The sequence below is a fragment of the Peromyscus leucopus genome, chromosome 13 (assembly GCF_004664715.2).
Source record: "Peromyscus leucopus breed LL Stock chromosome 13, UCI_PerLeu_2.1, whole genome shotgun sequence".
NCBI lineage: Eukaryota > Metazoa > Chordata > Mammalia > Rodentia > Cricetidae > Peromyscus > Peromyscus leucopus.
The window spans coordinates 53,472,552-53,496,297 of NC_051074.1; the positions used below are offsets into that span (position 1 = coordinate 53,472,552).

Here is a 23,746-nt window from a genome sequence, read left to right on the forward strand (position 1 = left end):
TGGGAAGGAGTATAAATCCAGATATGTAATATATAAAGTGGTGTGATTTAAGTATTCACAAAATTATAATAATTTTTAGGTTTGAGGATTAGCTGCCAAAATAATAGTCACAGAATATGGTAAAGGGCACTGACATTGACCGGTAAAGGTGGGTCACCGAATGGTCATTTTGTTATAGAGTAACTGTACCCTTCAGAAAACTTTAAGTTAATTCATTGTCCATCACGTGACTTTCTCCCCCTGCTTCCTTTTTTTCTGAGACCGGTAGTACTGTGTGGCTCTGGCTGGCTATGAATTCATTCATAATTATCCTCCCCTTTCCAGAGTGCTGGCATCACGGGTGGCGCTAACCTCACCTGGCTGTATTTTCTCTTTTATCATCTTTTTAATGTACTGAAGCTGGAATCCTGATGTTATCTTGGCTGTTGTTTGCTTTTGCTTCTGGGTTATTTTGAGATGGGGATTCGCTAGTAGTCCAAGCTGGATTTGCTGTTGCCTTCTGAATGATGGAATTACAAGCATGCTTTATACTTGGTTTTATAATGTTTCCTTTAACATTTTGAGACTGGAAATGTAGCTGTGTCGGGTAGAATGTTTGGCTAGCTTCCATTTCTAGTACATCATAAACCAGACATGGGAGCATACACCTGTGATCCCAGAGTTTAGCTGCAGCAAGTCTGAGATTGTCTCATCCTAGGCTACGTGAGGCCCTGTCTCAAAAACAATCAAGAAACAAAACATTCAAGATTTTATTTATATATCTTTTATCTAAGTAATCCTTTGGTCTTTGAAAAATAATTTGTTACTGTTTATGCACACATGCTTTTGGCAGGGATGTGTGTGTGTGGTCAGAGGACAGCTTGGAAGTTCTCTTCCCCTGTGGGTTCCAGGGGATCAAACTCAGGCTTACATGGCAAGCACTTTCTACCCGCTGAGACATCTCATAGATATCCTTGGTTCTACTGGTTTTTTTCTTCTCGTTTATCATTTACTTAGTTTTGAGTCAGGATCTCATGTCCTGAATACTGGCCTTGAACTTCCGATCTTACCTCAATCCCTCAAGTGCTGGGATTACAGCTATGTGCCATCAAACCCAGCTATTTTATCTTTTTTAAAAAACATTTCATTAGCTGGGCAGTGGTGGCGCACGCCTTTAATCCCAGCACTTGAGGGGCAGAGGCAGGCGGATCTCTGTGAGGTCAAGGCCAACCAGGTTTTCAGAGAGAGTTCCAGGACAGGCAGGGCTACACAGAGAAACCCTGTCTCCTTGTCTTGAAAAACCAAAAAAAAAAAAAAAAAAAAAAAAAAAAAAAGCACTTGGTTTACTTAGTGTGTATATTTGTATGTGTGGCTCACATGTGTGGAGGTCAGAGCCACTTTTGGGGAGTTGGTCCTCTCCTTTTACCATATGGGTTCTGAGGACTGAGCTTAGCTTGTCAGACTTAGTACTTAGCACCTTTACCCACTGAACCATCTCACCTGCCTCATTTTGATTTTTTTGTTTTGTTTCGTTTCGTTTTTTTGAGACAGGTTTCTCTGTGTAGCTTTGGAGCCTTTCCTGAAACTCACTCTGTAGTCCAGGCTGGTCTTGAACTCACCGAGATCTGCCTGCCTCCGCCTCCCAAGTGCTGGGATTAATGGTGTGTGCCCCCACCGCCTGGCTTGTTTTATTTTTTTAATCGGCACATAGTTATATATACTTCTGGGATACTATATGATGTTTTAGATATATATATATACACACACACACACACACACATATATATATATATATATATTACATGCATACATTCTGTAACATTCAAATCGAGGTGAGCTTTCTCAACTCCTCCAGTATTTGTCTTTTGTATATATGGTGAGAACATTGAAAATCCTAGCTTCTTTGAAATATAGATGACTGCGGTTATCTGCACTCACCTCACTATGAACAGCATCAGAATTGTAACTGACCTTTTCCTGTCCCTCCCTTATATCCCCCCCAACCTCTTGTAACCACTGCTTTACTCTCTGTTTCCATGAAACCCAGTTTTTAAGATTCTATGTAAGAGTGAGATCGTCTTTGTCTTTCTGTAACTAACATTTAACACAATGTACTGCAGGTTCATCCATGTTGTCATTGATGACAAGATTTCATCCTTTAACTCCGTAATACTCTGTTATATATATGACACATTTTCTTTATTCATTCAGCAGTTGGTAGACATTTAAACTGCTTTTGTTTTTTTGGCTATTGTGACTAGTACTGCAAGAAGCGCAGATCCAGTGTTTCTCAATACTGATTTCTCTCCCTTTGGATGTATACCCAGTACTGGACTTACTGGATTGTCAGGTGGTCTTTTATTAAAGACAATGAAACCTGGCATATTTGTATTTTATAATGTTGTCTTATGTAATCCTTTGTGTAAGTCTGTGAGGTAAGATGGCTCAGTGGATGAAGGCTGTCTCCTGCAAGCCTGTCCATCTGAGGAGGCCTGTCGATCTGAGGAGGCCTGTCCATCTGAGGAGGCCTGTCCATCTGAGGAGGCCTGTCCATCTGAGGAGGCCTGTCCATCTGAGGAGGCCTGTCGATCTGAGCTCGGTCCCCCAAACCCACATCAAGGGGGAAAGAGACTCAGCTCCTGAAAGTTGTTCCCTTATCTCCACACACACAGTGGCGTGTGTGACCCATACACGTACAACACACAAAATAAATAATTGTAAAAATAGTTTAAAGTTTAAAACACAAGTGCAAAGACATTAAATGGCAAGTATGAAGGATTTATTTAAGATCTTTATGAATTAGAAAAATGGGATCATGGAAGTCAGCCTTAACTTTTGCTATATCAGCGTTTCTTCAAATTTAAATCTGAGTCAGTTTTTCTCTTTTTAAAGAAGTAGTACAACTTTTGAACAGCTTTTTAAATTTTTACAGCTTATTTTATGTTTATGGGTGCACATCTGTGTACTGTGTGCATGTGATGCCCACGGAGGCCAGCAGAGGGCGTCGGATTCCCTGGAACTGGTGACAGCTGTGAGTTGCCCTATGAGTAGGGAATTGAACCTGGGCCCTGAACACAACAGTGTTCCTAACTGCTAAGCCATCTCCCCAGCCCCTTAAACAACTTTTAACACTTTCTTTTCAATAAAATGTTTCATTCCCCTAATTCTGACTTTCTTGCAGTTTTGTTTTTCTGGTAACAGCCTTGTGAGCTGTGTTACTTTTCTGTGCTGTAAGCTGCGGTGTCGGCCAGAGGCTGCAGTACCGTGGTGTGACAGCTGTCAGTGTGCTGGGCTCCTCGCCCGGTCATCTGAATCGTGACTGTGCTGTGCCCTCAGAGGGGAGAGGCCCTCCTACAGTAGAAACATCTGACACTCACTCTGTATCACACGGAGGCTCCTCTGAAGGCGGAGGTGTCTGGTACCACTGCTTTGTTGTTAAAGCCATTGTCTTCCTTACCGGTTGGGAATTGTATTTCGGTAGCTGAAAACAGATAAATAACCTCTGCTTAGCCAGGTGTGGTGGTGCACACCTTTAATCCCAGTGCTCAGGAGGCAGAGGCAGGCGGATCTCTGAGTTCGAGGACAGGCAGCCAGGAATACACAGAGAAATCCTGTCTCAAAAAACCAAAAAAAAAAAAAAAAAAAAAAAAAGTTCACCTCTTTATTTAAATTCTTAAAAATCAGAAATAGACAGTGTAGGAATGATGCATGTCAGGCTTGTCAGGGACCCAGGCTCCCTTGGTTTTCTTTGACCTTGTTCAATTTGTGTCTCCCATTCACAGTCACCTGGTGATACTGACCAGTTCTAGGCAGAAGAAAGAAAAAACAAAGTGCACACATTCATTTTGAAGAAACATTTTTAGAAACCCTATGCAGAACTTCTTTGATTTTTTTTTTTGTTGTTGTTATTGTTTTGTTTTGTTTTCAAGACAGGGTTTCTCTGTGTACCTTTGGAGCCTGTCCTGCAACTCACTCTGTAGCCCAGGCTGGCCTCAAACTCATAGAGATCCGCCTGGCTCTGCCTCCTGAGTGCTGGGATTAAAGGCGTGCGCCACCACCGCCTGGCACTTCTTTGATTTTTTTTTTTTCTTTTTTTTTTTTCGAGACAGGGTTTCTCTGTGTAGCTTTGCGCCTTTCCTGGATCTCACTTGGTAGCCCAGGCTGGCCTCGAACTCACAGAGATCCGCCTGGCTCTGCCTCCCGAGTGCTGGGATTAAAGGCGTGCACCACCAACGCCCAGCTTACTTCTTTGATTTTTGACAAGAGAAACTCAGTCTTTTGTTATACACAATTGCAAATCAAGTTTAAAGGTGGCTTTAGTTGAGTGTGTAGACTAGATCCGTGGGCTCAGGGCTAGGGCGCTATGTTGTGTATAAACTAGTAATCGTTTTCATATTTGCTGCTTTTCCTCTTTACTGTGTCATTGCCCAGCTATTGCTGTGAAGCTATTCATTTAATATGAATAAACTACTAACTATATACTTGATCTGAAGAACTAGAAATGCAAACACAACAGAGAACACACTCTGCTCTAGAGAAGTTGTATCAGGGACCATGGGGGTCCCAGCCCACCGATAGTCCTCTTCTAGGGTCCGGGAAGAATCTACAACCAGCTGATAATTAATCTTTGATGAGAAGAAATGAATCTACGTACACGAAACTCCTTAGTCCATATACTTTATTATTCTGTGTCAGTTACAAGCTTATATTCTGTTCTCGTATTTAGCTCATTTCTAGCCTGATTTCTCTCTACACTTGTCTGCGGTCTGTTGCTGGAGGGCTTCTCTCCAGGTTCCCCAAGCCCCGCAGTCCCACAATCCACTTATAAAATAATCACTCAGACGCTTATATCACTTATAAACTGTATAGCCGTGGCAGGCTTCTTGCTAACTGTTCTTTTATCTTAAATTAACCCATTTTTATAAATCTATACCTTGCCACGTGGCTGGTGGCTTACCGGCGTCTTTACATGCTGCTTGTCCTGGCGGTGGCTGCAGTGTCTCCTCCTCAGCCTTCCGCTTCCCAGAATTCTCCTCTCTCCTTGTCCCACCTACTTCCTACCTGGCCACCTACTTCCTGCCTGGTCACTGGCCATCAGTGTTTTATTTATATAGAATGATATCCACAGCAGCGGTCCCCTCTAGGTTCTATCTTAATTCCTTCATCTAGTTCTGCCCCTTCTAGGTTCTCATCCATCTTGTTCCTTCCCATATCATCTTCTCTCCCATCTCCTTCTCTCTCATCTGGCTCTTCCTCATCTTCCATCTCGTTCCTCTAGTCCTCTCTTCTAGCCCTTCAATCTAGTTCTTCCCCATCTCAGTTTGTTCCTGTCAAGTTCTTACCCATCTAGTTCTTCCATTCTCTTCTCTCTTCTCCGTCCTGTGCCCTGGAAGTCCCAGTATATAAAGGGAGGGTCTGAGCTAAATTGTGTAAAGCTATTACTTAACGTCCACCTCTCCTAGGTGGTGTTTTCTTGTGGAATTTACCTTAAGTCAGGAGACTGGAATGTGGGCTGTTATCATTGTTATCCTCGGAAGTTGGGCGCCCACCTGAGTGATGTTTCCTGTAGTCCTTGAAAGTGACTAAGGGAGATAATCTGATTCCAGAGAAAGCCTTTCCTGAGGCTGTTCTCCAAATACCTGGATTGTGTATGTCCAGAGAGTGATCAGTCCACACTGTTAGCCCTTCTTAGGGAAAAGTCAATTGGGAAAACTATGAAGGCACACATGATTTTCATAACAGAATACAGCTGACATATAACAAGCCAAGTAACACCAAAAACTCCTTGAGATTTGGCTTCCTCTGGAGGAATTCCTTGATTCCTCCAGGTAGTGACTTTGCCATAACCAGCTGAGTTCTTATGATATATTCCTGTGGCCTGCAGCAAAGTTGTAGTTTAATAATAGGACTTATACACTTGTACACAAGTTTCTGACATGGAAAAGTCTTGAGTTTTAAGGTCTATTGGGAATAGCTACCACTGTGCCTTTGTCTACCACATCAGTTTTTACAGGGTGTAAGAGGGAGAGGAGGAGGCGGTCTTTTTGGAGGGGCATTATTAAATGGAAAGAAGTGAACTTTTTCTTTTTCTTTTCTTTTCTTTCTTTCTTTTTTTTTTCTTTTTCTTTTTTTGGTTTTTCGAGACAGGGTTTCTCTGTGTAGCTTTGCGCCTTTCCTGGAGCTTACTTGGTAGCCCAGGCTGGCCTCGAACTCACAGAGATCCCCTTGGCTCTGCCTCCCGAGTGCTGGGATTAAAGGCATGCGCCACCACCGCCCGGCAGAAGTGAACTTTTTCATGTTCTAAGGTAGAGGAAGAAGGCTGTTCCTCAACCCAAGAAGAAGGGGTCCCAAGAGTCACTCTCTTATTTTATGTGCCGCCAACATTTGTCCTCTGATTTGATGTCTGCTAATCAACTGATCCTAGATGCTACCTTTCTGAAGAGTGCATACTGGTGCACCACCTAAGATAAGCATTCTCTGTTCCAAAAGGCTCATCTTTATCAGTGTTATCCAGAAAAACAACCGCTAATAGAGGATGCTGTGTGTGATTCATTATGAAATTGGTTAGAAGTTGGCTCATATGACTAAGTTAACCAGTCTCAAGAACCGCAAGATAAGTTGGTAAGCAGCTCAACAGAGTTAATGTAGTTCCTTTCAGTGTCCAAATGCCTAAAAGCCGAGACGATGTAGTTATTTTACACCAAAATTGTCTGGCTTGAGACCCAGAAAGGGCAGAGGTTTGACCCCCCCCCCAAAAAAAAAAAAACCCAAGTAAATACTGATGTCCTAGAGGAAAGGCATATTTGGGCAGGAAGAACACTCTTACATGGGAAAGGTTTAGCAATTTTGTTCTGTTTGGGCCTTCAGCTGATCATGTGAAACCCACCCCCAGTAAAGGAAATCTGTCTACAGGCAGTTAAGTGTCATCCACAGTAACCTCAAAGAAACAACTAGGGTGTTTGTCCAACTATATGGGTAAATGAGATTAGAATATTCTTATCCAGGATGGGACACAAATGATATTTGAATGGCTCTAATAACTGTTAACTTGACAGTGAAAAATACCTGTAATTTCTGTAGTAGAATAGTATTTTAAGGAGTGTGACTTTTGTTTATGTTGCATTTGTTTAACTCTGTGAAGCTGTGGTACTGTGCCTGTCTAAAACACCTGATGGTCTAGTAAAGAGATGAACGGCCAATAGCGAGGCAGGGGAAAGGACAGGCAGGGCTGGCAGACAGAGAGAATATATAGAAAGAGAAATCTGGGAGGAGAAAAAGAAGTAGCAGAGAAGGAGGAGGACTCCATGGCCAGCCACCCAGCTACACAACCAATCATGGAGTAAGAGTAAGATTTACAGAAGTAAGAGAATGGGAAAAGCCAGAGGGAAAAGGTAGACGGGATAAGTTAAAGTTAAGGAAAGCTGGCAAGAAACAATTCAAGCTAAGGCCAGGCATTAATAATTAAGAATAAGCCTCCATGTGCAGTTTATTTGGGAACTGCGTGGTGCCCCCCCAAAAGAGCCGAAGAGTAAAAAGGAACAACAAATTTCTATTAAGCATCCAAATGACAGAAAATTTTGTGCGCCCCATGTACATTCATAATATAATGGGAATATAGGTCTTAGTTATGCATTGATAAAAGAATTAGAACTTCGTTCTTTTTTAGGTAGTATGAGTTCTTTTCACAGCCCTGGACCCTCGGTTGACAGTTGTTGGGATGGGAGCGTTGTCGGGAAGGCTGCATTGATGGAGGGGGAAGCTTTGTAAGAGGATTTTTCACTGGAGAGTTGAAGGAAGAGCAGGATAGTTAGCTCATAGTTGAAGGTATCCCCAAGAGCAGCGTAGCTGTATGCTACCATGCCCAGCTTGCCTTGGGCTCCTTTTAAAACGGGCAGCCTTCTGGGTTATTTGGGAAATGTGAGGAAGCAGCAGCACACTAACGTGATTCGTGTTACTTCTAGAATTTAAGCTTGCCTGTCAGGGCACTTATGTACTGTTCTCTCTTTATCGCGACAGAGTGCCGGACAAGAACCCGTGAAGGAAGAAGGGTTGTTTGGCTCAGTTTAAGGTAGAGCAGAGCTGCAGGTTCGAGGCCAGCCTAGACTAGAGAATGCAAGGCCCTGTCTAGTGAGGAAAACCAGTCCTCAGAGTCTAGATTGACAGAGTTGACTGTCAATCTAGCTACTGATTATGTGACCTTTTGAAATGACTTAATCCCTCGGCGCCTGTCTCCTCGTCTGTGAAATTGGGATAATAACAGTTACACAGAGGATCACTGTGTATAGTATATAGTATATAGATGATGGAAAATGTCTGAAAAGCACCAGTGTGTTGGCTGGTTTCATGTCAGCTTGACATAAGGTAGAGTCACTGGGGAGAAGGGAGCCTCGGCTGAGAAAAAGCCTCCAGAAAATTGGGCTGTAAGCAAGCCTGGAGGGCAGTTTCTTCATTAGTGATTGGTGTGGGAGGGCCTGGCGCATTGTGGGTGGGACCACTCTTGGACCGGTGGTCCTGGGTCTTATAAGCAGGCTGAGCAAGCCATGGGGAGCAAGTCCGTAAGCAGCACCCCTCCATACCCCTGCATCGGCTCCTGCCTCCAGCTTCCTGCCCTGCTTGGGTTCCTGCCCTGACTTCTTTCAGTGATGGACTAGACGTGGAAGCCAAACAAACCCTTCCCCCTCAGGTTGCTGTGGTCATGGTGTTTCATCCCAGCAACAGCAGCCCTAACTAGGACAGCCAGTATAGTCCATGCTGTAGAATACTAGCTAGTAAAAATAAGCCCTAGAGGAATGTGTGATCGTAAAGGAGAAAATTTAGGCTGAGCATGTATAAAACCTCAGAGGCTAGAGAGACGGCTCGGGTTGAGAGCACTGACTGTTCTTCCAGAGATCCCGGTTCAATTCCCAGCACCCACATGGCAGCTCATTACAGTCTGTACTCCAGTTCCAAGGGTCTCTGACACTTTGTTCTGACCTCCGCTGGCCCTGCACACATATACTGCACAGACATACATGCACACAAAATGCTCGTACACTTACAAAGAAAAACAATAAATCTAAAACCTTAGAATAGGAAAGAAATTCATTAACAATACTATAAGAGGATTATCTGATTAGCTCTTTTCTTAATTTGTTGTTATAAACTTTTTTTTTTCCCGAGACAGGGTTTCTCTGTGTAGTTTTTCTACCTGTCCTGGATCTTGCTCTGTAGACCAGGCTGGCCTCCAACTCACAGAGATCCGCCTCTGCCTCCCGAGTGCTGGGATTAAAGGCATACGCCACCGCTGCCTGGCTGTTGTTATAAAATTTTAAAGATAAATGCTTCATATACATTTAACTATATTTAAAATTAGAAAATGTACATTAAAACTTTTCTAATACTATTTATTTAAGAGTTAATAATAGTCATTGTTGGAAAGGAGGAAATGTATTGGTTCTTAGATGCCTGCTCCTATTTCATTCCCCTCAATTTTTTAAAAAAAAAAAATTATTTTATGTGCATTAGTGTTTTGCCATGGGTTTTGGGTTCCCTGGAATTGGCGTTACAGACAGTTTTGAGCAGCCATGTGGTTGCTGGGAATTAAACCTGAGTCTTCTGGAAGAGTACTCTTAACCACTGAGCCATCTCTCCATCCCTCTTCCCCTCAATTTTTTTGTTTGATTTTTTTTTTAAATGATCTCATGATGTACCCTAGACTGACTTTTTTAGATACTTGGTGTCCTCCTGCCTCAGCCTCAAGTGCTGAAATTACAAGTGTGCACCAGGACACTCAGTCTCCTCTATTAAGTTTCCTTCTTTCCCTTTTTAGAGATTGCATTATGTATAACACCCAAAAGAATTAGGGTCAGGGTCTTGAGGAAATATATGTATACACACACACTAATTAATGTTCATTTTAACATCATTGACAATACCTAAAACTTGGAAACAGTCCGAGTACCCATCAACAGATGAATTGATTAGCAAAATGTAAAATGTCCTATGTATACACTGAAATCTTGTCTAGACTTAACAAGGAAGGACATTCTGCAGTATTCTGTAACAGGTATGAATTTTGGAGATATTATACTAAGGGACATTAGCTAGTCACATAAAATACTAACTGATTCTACTTTTATGAGGTACTTAGAGTGCTCAAAAACCAAGACATACAGCAGAGCGGTGGCTGTTAGGGAGAGAATGGGGGAGAGGCAACATGGGGAGTATCATGTAATGGTTATAGAGTTTGAGTTTTGCAAGATGAGAAGAATGTGAAGATAGTGATTGTACAACCATATGAATCATGTTAACATCACCAATAAGGTGGTAAATTTTTTTTATTTTTATTTTTTATTTTTTATGAGACAAGGTTTCTCTGTAGCTTTGGAGCCTGTCCTAGAACTCACTTTATAGACCAGGCTGGCCTTGAACTCACAGAGGTCTGCCTGTCTCTGCTTCTCGAGTGCTGGGATTAAAGGCATATGCCACCACGGCCCAGCAAGGTGGTAAATTTTATATTTGTATTATACTACAATAAAAATGGAGGGGAAACACAAAAAGGAAAATGTCAATTAGCTTACATATCTTTACCTTAAGAAAGCTTGTTTGGAATTGTGTCTGTTAGCTAGGTATGCATGGGTTAAAATTTTTAGAGGTTAAAATTCGGTCAAATCCAGAGACTACCTTTTCTCATTCTGTTCTTTGAATATCAGCTTCTTTAAATGTTTATTATTCAAAGGTTTATTCTAAGTTCAGCATATTTTCTTGGCATTTATTTTTACACCTTGATGGTTGTGTCTATATTACCTAAACATACTATATGCCTAGCATGTTTATATAGGTCTTTCTGAATGGAATATCACCTTCTAGACTCTTGGAAATTGGTGTGGACATCTCATCTCTAGGACCCCCCCCCCTTTGAACTAGGGTCTCTTGTAGCTGAGAATGACCTTGAACTGATCCTCCTGATCTGAGAATGACGTTGAACTGATCCAAGTGCTGGGCTTGTAGGCATGGAGTACCACACCCAGCTCATTCTCCAGCTTTTCTTTTTAATGTTTTTGTTGCCCAAATGTTTGTTCCGTTTGTTTTCCCAGTACCTCAAGGAACCCTGATATTGGCTAAACTCCAGGTTGGTGCCGAGCAATGATAGCTTTGTAGATGGGGATCTTCCAGGAAATTACATTCTCTGGGAATGAAGCCTTGAAGGCACTTTGGCCTGTGTATCCTTCAGTGGCTGCCCCCTGTGATTTTCACTGTGATTGTGGGCTGTTCTCAGAGCTGTTGTGGAGCATGGGAATAGAGCAGATTAAAACTCTACAAAGCTCTCTGTTCTTAGCCAAGATTCACCCCCTACCTCCCATCCCCACCCCCATATGTAGGGGATATGGATGTGATGTATGTGTGCATAGCATGTATGATTTGGGAGGCTGCTGGTCCTCACCTTCCCCTTGTTTGGAGCAGAGTCTCTTGTTGAGTTTCTGCCTCAGGCCACTGAACCTCCTGGGGTTTCCCTGTCCCCACCACCCATCTCCCTGTAGGAGTGTTGAAAGTTTTCCTGTGTCCCACCCGGTCCCGAAGCCACTCAGACCCAAATAAACACACAGAGGCTTACATTAACTACAGACTGTATGGCCATGGCCTGTAGCTCAAGCTTCTTGCTAGCTAGCTCTTATAACTAAACTCAGTCCATTTCTATTAATTTATGTCACCACGTGTTTTGTGGCTTTACCTGTGTGCCATTGCATGCTGCTCCCTGGATGGGGCGGCTGACATCTCCCCTTACTCTCCTTTCTCTTTTCACTGTCTCCCTTGCGTTTTCCCGCCTGGCTCCATCCTGCCCTGCCATAGGCCAAACGGCTTTATTTATCAACCAGTCAGAGCAACACATATTCCCAGCCTACAGAAAGACATCCCCAGAACACTGCTGTCTCCTCTGCTTGCGTTCTGGAGATCCCGACTCTGAACCCTGGTCCTTAGACTTCCCTGGCCTGTGCTTTATCCACCCAGCCACCTCCACAGCTGCCTTTCTCGAATATACACGTCCCAGTTTGCTTCACGCTTCCGATTCATTTCCAAAGTTGGTGAGAACTTGAGTCCGACAGTGTTTTTAAGGCTTCATTGCTCTTATGGAGGACAGGTTTTCTGAAGCCATTGCTCTGTTGTGTTTTGCCGTCATTGCAGAGCTCAGTGGGTACCCGTGAAGATGTCCAGGTTCCTGTGTTCTGGAGCAAGGAATTGGGCAGGGATGTGTGCATGGTGAGGAGTGCTTGACCCTCTGCGATCTATTTGCATAGCGCCCGCCTTTTTTTGTATTTGCGTTGTGATAGGTTTGTTTTGTTCACACCTTAGCTGTTACCTGGCAGTCTTGGTTGGCGAGCTTTTCCATCTTCTCTTTTAACCAGTTTCTTTGCTGTACCAATCCCAGCCTTCCTGTAAGGTTTTTCTGAATCTTATGCTGCCCGATTTTCTTTCTTTCTTTTCTTTTTGGTTTTTTCGAGACAGGGTTTCTCTGTGCAGCTTTGCGCCTTTCATGGAGCTCACTTGGTAGCCCAGGCTGGCCTCGAACTCACAGAGATCTGCCTGGCTCTGCCTCCTGAGTGCTGGGATTAAAGGCGTGTGCCACCAACGCCCAGCTGCTGCCCGTTTTTCTTGCTTCAGTGCGTGCCACTTACATAACTTTCCTTTCTGGTCTATGAAATGACTATTACTTTGTCCAGACATTGTGGATATAGAGGTGAATAAATACTTTCTCCCACGTGTGTCTTGTGCTTATATTCTAGTGGGACAAAATGGGTAGTGGATAGTTTGGTTTTGCAGTGCTGAAGACAGAACACAGGCCTTGTGCAGTGCATGTCTACCCTTGACTACAGCCCCCCTGCAGCCAAGACCTGAGTAAACTTAACAAAACAACGTCAGCAGCTGGCCCCAGGGTGGTGGCAGCACAGAGCAAGAATGATTGACATGCTGAAGACACCGAGACAGCCAGTGTGACTGAAGCAGTAGATGGCCACGGATGGAAAAGACAAGTATTGCTAAGTCATGTGGCTTGGCATCATTGGCATCTAGGGCATATCTTTGAGTAGGAAGGGTTTTTGCTAGTCACTGTTTTCATTATCTTTTTCTTTAGTAGGCTGACCTTCCAGCAGGTAGGGTTGCTAGGCTGATGTATAATGTTGCCTTAATTGTGCACAGTTGTTTTTAAATTAAGCATTGCTTGCTAGTTCCTAACATTCAGTGTCTCACAGAATGTCTTGCTAATTAGCTGTTTTGGAAACTATCAAGTAATGGGACGCTTTTAGTTGCTTTCATGAATCATTTTTATCCTTGCCTTTAATCCCAGCACTTGGGAGGCAGAGGCAGGCGGCTCTCTGTGAGTTCAAGGCCATCCTGGTCTACAAAGTGAGTTCCAGGACAGCCAGAGCTGTTACATAGAGAAACCCTGTCTTGAAAAACAAAACAAACAAACAAAATCAAAACAAATAAAAAAGAATTCACCCTCTAAGGTTTCCATAAGCTCCTCAAACAGTGCCATCAGCTAGGGACCATGTGTTCAAATACATGAACCTGTGTGGGACGTTTCTCATTCAAACACCACATTCCACCTATGGGCCCCCACAGGCTCATGGCCATTTCCTGATGCAAAATGCATTTAATCCAAAATCAGAACTCTCAATAGTTGTTACTAGTCTCAACACTGTTCAAGGTTTCTTTCAAAACTCTTACTATGACCCCTGAAGTTGGTTGTGATGATGCACATCTTTAATCCCAGCACTCAGGAGGCAAAAGCAGTTGATTTATATGAGTTTGAGACTAGCTATGGCTTACATAATGAGTTCCAGGCCAGCCAAGGTGGTGTTTTACTATTATTACTTGTCATCTTAGAAGTTTTTCAGATAGCAAATTACCTGCTTTCCTATTTATAGTTTGAGGCAGAAGAAATTAGAAATACTATATAAGAATCAGTAATGGCCGGGCGGTGGTGGTGGCGCACGCCTTTAATCCCAGCACTCGGGAGGCAGAGCCAGGTAGATCTCTGTGAGTTCAAGGCCAGCCTGGGCTACCAAGTGAGTTCCAGAAAAAGGCGCAAAGCTACACAGAGAAACCCTGTCTCGAAAAAAACCAAACAAACAAACAAAAAAAAGAATCAGTAATGATGAAAAAGTGTATCTTTTCTTTCTATTGGACTTCCAGCCAGAGTTGGCCCAGAGCTCCCATGTAATTGAAGATGACCTTGAACTTCCGATCTTCTTGCTGCCATCTCCCAGTGTGGGGATGGCAGTTGTGCAACACCATACGTGGTTGCTATAGAGACCTGTGCACGCCAGGCAAGCACTCTCCGAGTGAGCTATAGTCCCAGCCAAAAACAGACTTTCTGAAGATGAGCTGGTCCTTGTTATATTCTGGTTATCTTAGTATGGTTGGTATTAATTACAGATAATGGAAGAATAGTTACCTGCATGTGGGTAGGTCTTGTAGCCATATTCCCTTAGTTTTTCTTACATAGCTGGGCAAGTTTCAGTATGAAATCAGTAGATTAAAAAGTAGTCCACCTTACCCTCTGTAGGGTAGTTAACTAATGCTGATTCCTTGTCTGGGGGATACACTTCGAATAACCTTGCTGGTCTCATCGGCTTAATTAGATAAACTGGAATGACCAAATATATATAAGAGTTCACATTGGGTCCCCCACTTGATAAAGTGCAGGTTATTTAATTCTGCTTCCATCTTGACTAATTTTATGTTGCTCTGTTTTTAAGTTCATTAATTTTTTCCCTGGAAAGTCTATTGTTCTGATATAATGGTTTTTTTTTCTTCTCACATATTACAGTTTTTCATATACCAGTTTGATTTAGCACATTTTTAAAAAACATATTTAGCCAGAGCCAGGCAGTGGTGGCACACGCCGTTAGTCCCTGCGCTGAGGCAGAGGCAGGCGGATCTCTGTGAGTTTGAGGCCAGTCTGGTCTACAGAACGAGTTCCAGGACAGCCAGGACTGTTGTTACACAGAGAACCCCTGTCTTCAAACACCCCCCCAAAAAAAAGATATTTATCCAGGTATAGTGGTGCATGCCTTTAATTCCCAGCATTGGGAGGCAGAAGCAGAGGCAGGCAGAGCTCTGAGTTCCCTGTGTTCCTTTCCACCATTTCTATCTCTGTACTTAGGAAGGAAGGACCCTGTGTTCTCTAATCAATCTTTAATCTGATTGGTGGCCTTTTGTGAGTTCTCTAATCATGTGACGCTTCTTTTTCTGGATTCTGGTAGTTTCCTAACATACACAAGTACTAATTAGTTTTCTTGTGGCCATTAGAGATGAGGATGGCACCAGGTTTGCACTCCTTACGTTGAGGCCTGAATATTTAGGAAGGAAATTGATTGTTCTTCACTGACAGTGTCCAGTATTGAGAGACCTAAGGTGTAAATATATGGTGTAACATACCTTTGATCCCAGCACTGGGGAGGCAGAGGGAGACAGATGTCTATGAGTTTGAGGCCAGCCTGGTCTACATAGTGAGTTTCTGGCCTGCCAGGGTTATGTAGTGAGACCCTGTCTCAAACAAAAGTTTCAAAGAAGAAGGTAAATGTTTGCCTGTCACTGTTGACAAAGGGAAGGCCATTTCCTAGATTTGACTTTTCTTTTATTCTGTGTGTGGATACATGTGTACAGGTGCATATGCACATGCATGACAGTGTGTGTAGAGGCCAGAGGTCAGTGTTAAATATTTTCTTCAATGGTTCTCCATCTTATTATTCTTTAATAGACTATATTTTAAAATAAACTTTATAGTGAAAAACTTGCAAATAAAATAAATATTACACCCTGAAATTAAGGAGACCCAGAGTCTGTACAACTGAGTGAAATTCTTCTATACAGTTAGAATAGGCATTTGAATAGAAGCTATGGAGCTTCACATTAGATTTTAAACTTTCAGATTTGAAAATATATTTTATGATCTTATCCACAATCAGAAAAGAATTAGAACTGGAGAAAACGATTAGCTTTATACCCTCTTTCATAACTCATGTCTTTGATAACTGAATCCCCCATCAGTCCCTCCATATTGTCTAATATTGAGCCTTTCTTGGCTCTTCTTTATGTCATGCTGCATCCACATGTGCGTTTGTTTACACACATACATGTATTGTTGGCTGGATCCCTCATAGAAGAGAGAACATGCAAGTTTTTTCCCCTGATATTGTGTGGCCTTTCTTAATATTATATATTCTAAGTTTGTCCATTTGTCTGCAAATTTGGTTTTTTGAGACAGGGCTTCTCTGTGTAGTTTTGGTGCCTGTCCTGGATCTCGCTCTGTAGCCCAGGCTGGCCTCGAACTCACAGAGATCCACCTGGCTCTGCCACCCGAGTGCTGGGATATAAAGGCATGTGCCACCTGGCTTGTCTGCAAATGTTTAAACTTTCATTTTTTCTTTAGAGCTGAATAGTACTCATATTTTCCCCCCCAAATTCCCATTCTGTTCATTTGCTGATGGGTTAATAGGTTAGTTCCAATTCTTTGCTAAAGTGAATGAACCAGCAATGAACTTGGAAGTGTGAATATCTCTATGGGAGGGTATGTCATTCTCTGGGTATATGCTGGGTCATATGGTAGTTCTATTTTTAATTTTTTGAGAAATATGCAAACTGATTTCCACAAAGGCTGTGTTAATTTGTACCCCCACTTGACAGTGAGTACGTGTTGTCAGATTTGTTGATGACGGACAGCCATTCTAACTGGGTAAGATGGTATCTCATAGTAGTTTTAATTTGCATTTCCCTGATGGTGAGGGGTATTGAATACTTTAAAAAAATAGTTACTGGTCATTTGTATTTCCTAAAACAAAACAAAACAAAAACTATCTATTCAGTTAATTTACCCATTTGTTGATTGACAGTTTTATTTCCATAGTTTTTGATTTCTACAATTCTTTGTAAGTTCTGAATATCAGCCCCCTGTCTGAAGTGTGGCTGGTAAAGATTCACCCACTGTGTGGGCTGCTGTGTGGGCTGCTGACTGTGTCCTTGGCTATATAGAAACTGATTCTCATGTAATAAATCCCACTTGGGCTGAGTCCCTGTGCTGTGTGTTCTATTTGAAAGTCCTTTTTAGCTAACCCAGTATCTTGATGGGTATCCCCATGTTTTCTTCAAAAGTTTTCAGTGTTTCTGGTCTTAAGGTCTTTGGCCCATTTTGAATTGATTTTTTTTTTTTGTACAAGATGAAAGATACAAATTTAATTTCATCTTCTGTAGGTGGAAATCCAATTTTACCAACACCATTTGTTGAACAAGTTCTTCTTTCCAAAGTATGTTTCTACTTCCTTTGTCAAAAAATGAACTTGGTTTAGCTTTGCCCTCTTACCTGCAGGTCCTCTAGTCTGGTCTGCCTGTGGTTCTGTGTCAGCACCAGGCTGTCTTTATCACTACGGCTCTATAGGATAATTGGAGGTTGGGTTTTGTAATACCCCAATAATACTCTAGGTTCCATAGGAATTCTGGTATTTTCTCTAAACCTGTGAAATATGGCACAGAAATTTTGGTAGATATTTCATTGATTCTGTAAATTAAGTCTATAAACATTTTCAGAATGTTACTTCTGCTATCCCAGGAAAATGGACTCCACGCGCTGAGCTGTTTTTTGTTGGCAGATTTGATATAGTCCAGTGGCTGTCGTCAGAGCTTTCGGTTTATTTTTAAGATGTTTGCCCAGGTGGGGCATGATGGTGGCGCATAGAGCCACAATCTCAGGGCTTGGGAGGTTGAAGCAAGGAGGATTGCAACTTTAAGGCCAACTGCATTGTGAGACCGTCTCAAAAAAACAAAGAAGAAGAGGAGGGTGGAAGGTACATTTGGGTGCTTACATAGATGTTTTGCTCCACACCCACTGCCCCCAACACTTAGATCCACGTTCCACTTGGAATTTTCCTCCTTTTAAACACTTAATTAGAGGCAAGAGTGGGGAAGATGTCCGTGCACACACGTGTGTACAGGTCTGGGGACAGCTTTTGGGAGTCAGTTCTCTCCTTTTACCATGAGGTTTCCGGGATCAAACCCAGGTTCTCAAACTTGGCAGCAAGTGCCCTAGCCCAGGGAATCATCTGCCGGTCCCTGGAATTGACTTCTGTCAATAGTGTAAGGTTGAGGGTCACAGTACATTGTTTTCCATAGAGATGATACCCTAATTGCCTAACATCTTTTTTTTTTTTTAAAGATTTATTTATTTATTATGTATACAGTGTTCTGTTTGCATGTACGCCTGCAGGCCAGAAGAGGGCACCAGATCTCATTACGGATGGTTGTGAGCCACCATGTGGTTGCTGGTAATTGAACTTAGGACCTATGGAAGAGCAGTCGGTGCTCTTAACCTCTGAGCCATCTCTCCAGCCCCTAACATCTTTTTAATACATTGTTTTCCATAGAGATACCCTAATTGCCTGACATCTTTTTAAGACTCTTCTTTTCCAGTTGCATTGCAGTATTATCTTTGTTATAAACCAGTTAGCATGACTGCTATAGAATCTATTTTCCATTTGTTATTTATTTAGTTTAGGAGTGGGGATGGATGGGTAGGTGCACACATGCTGTGGTGAGGCTGCAGAGGCCTAAAGGAAACTCTTGTGAGAGAAAGGATGCATCACTACAGTATGTTTCAAAAATCAGAGTCAGTAGTGTTTGTAAGGAAAAGACTTAATTTTATAGATTTTTTTTTCAGGTGAATCTCCAGCAATTTAAATAACCTACCCAACATCTTAAAGATAATTAATGGGACACTTGAAGCTAAAATTTGAGACTTTGTGTGTCCAAAATAATGTTTTTTTTTTCTTGGATATGATAAAGGTGTACATACAAGTGTGCTCATTATTCTAGAATGTTTTAGGTTAGGTGAGCTACAGTGAGTGGTAAGTGTGCTTACTGCACAGACGTCGAGGACCTGAGCTCAGTGTAAAAAGCCAGGCATTTCTGCCTGTGTCTGTCCTCCTGGTGCTGAGGGGCACATGCTCTGTCTCCACATGCTGATATGGAGACAGGCAGGTCCCTGGGGCTTGCTGGCTGCCAGCCCAACAACAACAACAACAACAAAAACGGTACTGTGGGAAGGGGATAAAGTGGGAAGCAATAGAGGCGGATGCTCAGTGTCTTCCACATACATGACCGTGCACAGGTGTGTGCAGCCTCACACATGTACATGTGCGCCATCAGCACCTGCAGACACACAAAATGAAGAACTGTTTTCTGAGTGTTATTTAAAACATTTTGTGTTTATGTTGTTGAGAATATTCTCTTACTATTTGAATTTCCTATTTTTATTTTTTATAGAGTTGGAAAATATTTAACTCTCAACAAATGAATTCCACACTTGAACTCTGCCGTATTCCTGTGCCACCTCCTCCTTTAGAAAACTGATCTTAAGACAGGTAAAATTATGACCTTAACTTTTTAAAAGATGAAGAATAAATTTCCCATATGATTAAACATTTTAAGAATTTTTGGTAATCTTTGGTGAGCAGCTTTATTTATTATACAGTTTTACCTGAAATGACCATATCTTATTACCTTTGAATTCAATTTTTGAATTATTTGCATTTAACAAATGTATTATCTGAATTCCACTTCTGTTTAGTTAATTTATTCAGCACAATTGTGCTGTCAGGTTCATCTGCATCACTGTTGTCCAAAGCAACGTTTGTGACCATGGCTGTGTTCTTTTTCTGTTCTCTCTGATGTGGGAAAATAACCACATGTAGGTTCTGAGTATTTGAAATGTGGCTAGAGCAAGAAACCTGCTCTTCCAGGGTTTGTTAATGACATGCAAAATACATACAATCAAGGCCAGGTATTGTTTTGTTTGCCTGTAATCCCAGCACCTCAGAGTTCAAAGGTCATCCTTAGCTCATCAGAGAGGGGTTTGGAAGAGGAGAGAGCCCAGATACTCATTCCCAAATCTACTGTGCTTTGACCCATGATCCTGCACACGTCCCTACAATTCCACTGTTTTCATAGAAAACTCATGCCAAGACACGCCAAGAGAGAACGGGGAATGAGCACAGTCACCTAGCTGGACCTACCCAGGAGGGCAGTTGGTTGGAACTCAGAAATGGCTGACAGGGGTATGTCAGTGAAAGCCTCGTGTTGACAAGGTTCAGAATCGGGACAAGGCACAAGAACACTTGCAAAGATAGAGCTCGTGCTGCATGGAGTCTGACCACCAGATCCGTCATCCTGGTGAACCAACAACTGGTGTGGTTTACGACGTCTCCAGAATGGCTGTAGGCAAGGGGGCTCAACGCCGCCAGCCTTACCCCCATCCAGCGAAAACTGAGGCGATCCAGACGGGGATCTGCCATCACAGAACCTAGCCGTCACGTGTTGCGGGCTTGAGTGTGACTGTTGTAGGGAGTAGACTCACGGGTTCAGAATTGGCCTGGTTGTGTCTGTATTCCTTTACCGTCTCCCCACCCTGTGAGGAATGATGAACTTGGTTGAGAAGGTGTCGTAAGTTAGTTCTGTGTCTGTGAATCCACGTGAGGAGAGCAGGATAGCCAGCATTACAGAAAACACTGGTTTTCGGAGTACACAACAGATTGCCTTACGGAGTGAAGTCGTCAAAGACAGTGAAGCTGTCCAAGGGGCATTTTATTAGATCGTAGATCCTACAGCTGCCCGCCCCCACCCCTCTGTGTCTCTCTCTCAGAAATCAGACCATGGCCCCTTACAGCTGACAGGCCCCTGCTATAAGGTCTAGAGCACACGGGTCTTGGAGAACAGAGGAGGCGATGAGTAAGCTTAGCCCTCCCTCTTGAAGCTACAAGGTCAATTTACCCAGTACCTGGACCATTAGCACATAGGCTGTGCCAGACTAAATCATACTAAAACTTCTGATCGTCCTGAAAACCTAGAAAAGGCAGGAAATCCTGTTGTTCAGGGCATTTGTCTAAAGGACATCTTTCTCCTTCAGCTCCCCACAAATACACACCCCACCCTGTCCCACCCCCACATGTTATCATCTCTCTTCCTTTTGTACTCTAATCTGTCTTTCTTAATGAAGCTCCTCTCTAGGACTTGTAAAAACATGTATTAATTTATTTGCCGGCAGGGGTGGGGTCTGAGCCCATTATGTGCTGATGTGGAAGTCACAGTACAGCCTTCGGGAGGCAGTTCTCTCCTCCACCGTGGGGTGTTAGATCGGACTCAGGACATCAGGCCTGGCAGCAAATGCTTTTACCCATGGAGCCGTCTCTCTGGCCCTCCCTCCAGGTTTTGAAAGGAAGCCTCCCTCTCCCTCCAAGGCCCTGCCATTTGTCTCTGATCTCCTAATTAATGCTCTATCTCTCCTAATTAAACTCTTATACTAAGGACTTGTCATGAAGCTGGGCGGTGGCGGCAGCGCACGCCTTTAATCCCAGTGCTCGGGAGGCAGAGGCAGGCGGATCTAATTAAATAAAATACAATGGACCTTATTTTTAATACATAACTAAATATGTTAGACTACCCTCAACTGCAATCACTTAATAGTTGAGCATATATTTGTTTCCAGGCTTTTAAAAAAAGTGAACTTTAATTGGATTATAATTTACAGACTTACTCAGTTTGATTTTGCTAGTTAGACATTTTTCCATCTTAGAAAAATTAGGAATCTGCTTTGTTTTGCATAATGCATATACTGCTGTTAGTTTGCCAACTATATGGCCCTTGCTTTTTCTAGATTTGATGTGTATATTTTGTTACAAAGTTTGTTCTGTCGTGTATAACTTGCTCTGTGTATTTGTCTTCGATAATGTAATTTGGTTTCACTTGACCGCTCTGTTTTTCAGCATTTTGTTTTGTTGATACGGGGTCTTGCCATGTAGCCCAGGCCTTTCTTAGAATTCACTGCATAGCCCAAGTTGACCTCCACTTCTCAATCCTCCTGCCTCTGACTCTCTGGTCCTGAGATTATAGCTATATCCACTTTGAGGACACCGTCTTTGCCATTTTGAAGTGGGGAAATGTGAAAGCATGAAGATAGTGGGTTCCTGAAGTATCATTAAAAATAGGGTTTATTTTTGAACAGTTGTAATTGCACTCCAAATGGAGCGGAAGCCTCTATCTAAATACAGACTAGATGAGTTCTTGGCTAGTGAGATGGACACATGATGCACCTCTGGTAAGCTCTGTAGGTACTGCTGTCTTCGGGTTCATTCCTTAAACTTGTGTCTTAGGTAAAGAAGACTGGAGGGAAGATGCTGGGGTCCGAGCGGGCAGTCGTGGAAGAGTGGCTGTCGGAGTTCAAGGTACCGTGTTCTCCGCAGATGCTCCTCTGTCTGTGCTGCTTTCAAGTGGAAAGAAAAGGAATTGTCAGGATGGAAATATATCCAGGAGATGACGGGATCTTCACATCTAATAATAATATTTGCTCCCTGCTTTGGTTTCCTGTGATTAAAAGTCAGATAGTTTCGAATGAAAACTATATTATGGATGCGTATGAAATGTGTTTCGTAAAAGCATAAGTGCAGGAACTGAAATATAGCCTGCTCTCTTTCGGGCTAGGTTACTTTAAAGAGCCCTGTTTCTGGGAAGTCTAGTACGATATGTAACTTGTAATTGTTTTTGTGGCTCACCAATTATTTGTAGGTTAATTACTCGATTATATTTATTACTTTAAATTTTCTTATTTGACTCTTATTTGACTCAAGTAGCACTCATGTAAAAGAAATCGTCTCCTAAATGCTAAACTCACTTTGCTGTCCTTCGGCTTCCCCTAGGCGTTACCTGACACTCAGATCACCAACTATGCAGCAACTTTACACCGGAAAAAGGCGCTGGTTCCCGCACTCTATAAAGTTATTCAGGACTCCAACAACGAGGTAGGAAGAATTAGAAAGGACGTTCTAGCTGGTTAGGTGGAAGCTGTGCTGGAGTCGCACAGTGTGAGCGTGTGGATCCTGTCCCTGGGACTGGAAAGCTGCTTCCCTCCGCACTCGGGTAGTTGCTTTGCCTTCCCCACCCCGTCTTCCTGCCTGTGAAGAGGCCTGGGTCTGTTTCCTGGTGGAGGTGGTGTGCTTTGAGTCTCAGCTGCAGTCACCTCATCTCAGTGGAGTCTTTATTTAATGTTTATTTTTTCTTTGTGTTCTGGAATGTTCCTTCTCTGGAAAACCAATTTTAACAGTACACTGGGTCAGCTTTCTTTATGTTAATATCGTTTACTCTTACTTCTTAATACTGCAGAGATATTTATAAGCAGCATTCTCATCAGTTGTAAACTGATAACACAATTATGCTGTTTATTGTTTACCTGAAAATTATCCGAGGAAGTGCTTTTAAAGATCTAAGTAGCAAAGATCAATAAACTTAGAATAACAGTTCACTGTTACTCACTCTGTGATAGAAGATAGTAAATACAGCACCTGAATCTATATGGTAACTTCGGCCAGATACACAGTATTTTTGCATTAACACAGTCGTGCAATTATAGTTTAATCCACTGGAGTCATGTATGCTTTAACATGAAAATGAAAGGAACACACAGGAAAGTAGCTTCTTTCTTCCCAGATACAGCCTCCAAGAGTGCCTCTGCTGTGTACTGCAGCGAGCTGAAGAAGTGACCGCCAGGTAACCGTCTCCTAACCAGCAGCCTAACTGAGAGTGCAGCTTTGTATCCCCTCACTAAAAGCTTGCTTCTTGACCTCTTCCTCCTGTCTCCTGTCTTTGGACTGGCTCTCAGACTTGCAGCTGCTGCTCTTCCTAGCAGTGGCTGCAAGGTGCATTTCCTGCTGCTTCTCCTGCCATGTATTGCTGAATTGTTAAAACT

The 23,746-nt window shown here is 42.6% G+C and overlaps 1 protein-coding gene across 3 annotated transcripts in view; it reads left to right on the forward strand.

The window, feature by feature from the left end:
- The window catches only part of Fam126b (family with sequence similarity 126 member B), a 59,185-nt gene that overhangs the window by 3,985 nt on the left and 31,454 nt on the right, over window positions 1-23,746 (forward strand). For 2 of the 3 annotated variants that reach the window (XM_028885768.2, XM_028885784.2), the window contains exons 2-4: window positions 19,276-19,373; window positions 22,158-22,229; window positions 22,701-22,802. In XM_028885768.2, the coding sequence (XP_028741601.1) occupies window positions 22,179-22,229; window positions 22,701-22,802 (153 nt within the window). In that variant the 5' untranslated portion in view covers window positions 19,276-19,373; window positions 22,158-22,178. Of the gene's footprint in view, window positions 1-19,275; window positions 19,374-22,157; window positions 22,230-22,700; window positions 22,803-23,487; window positions 23,548-23,746 lie in introns of those variants that run through there. The other variant, XM_028885794.1, reaches the window with a different exon arrangement.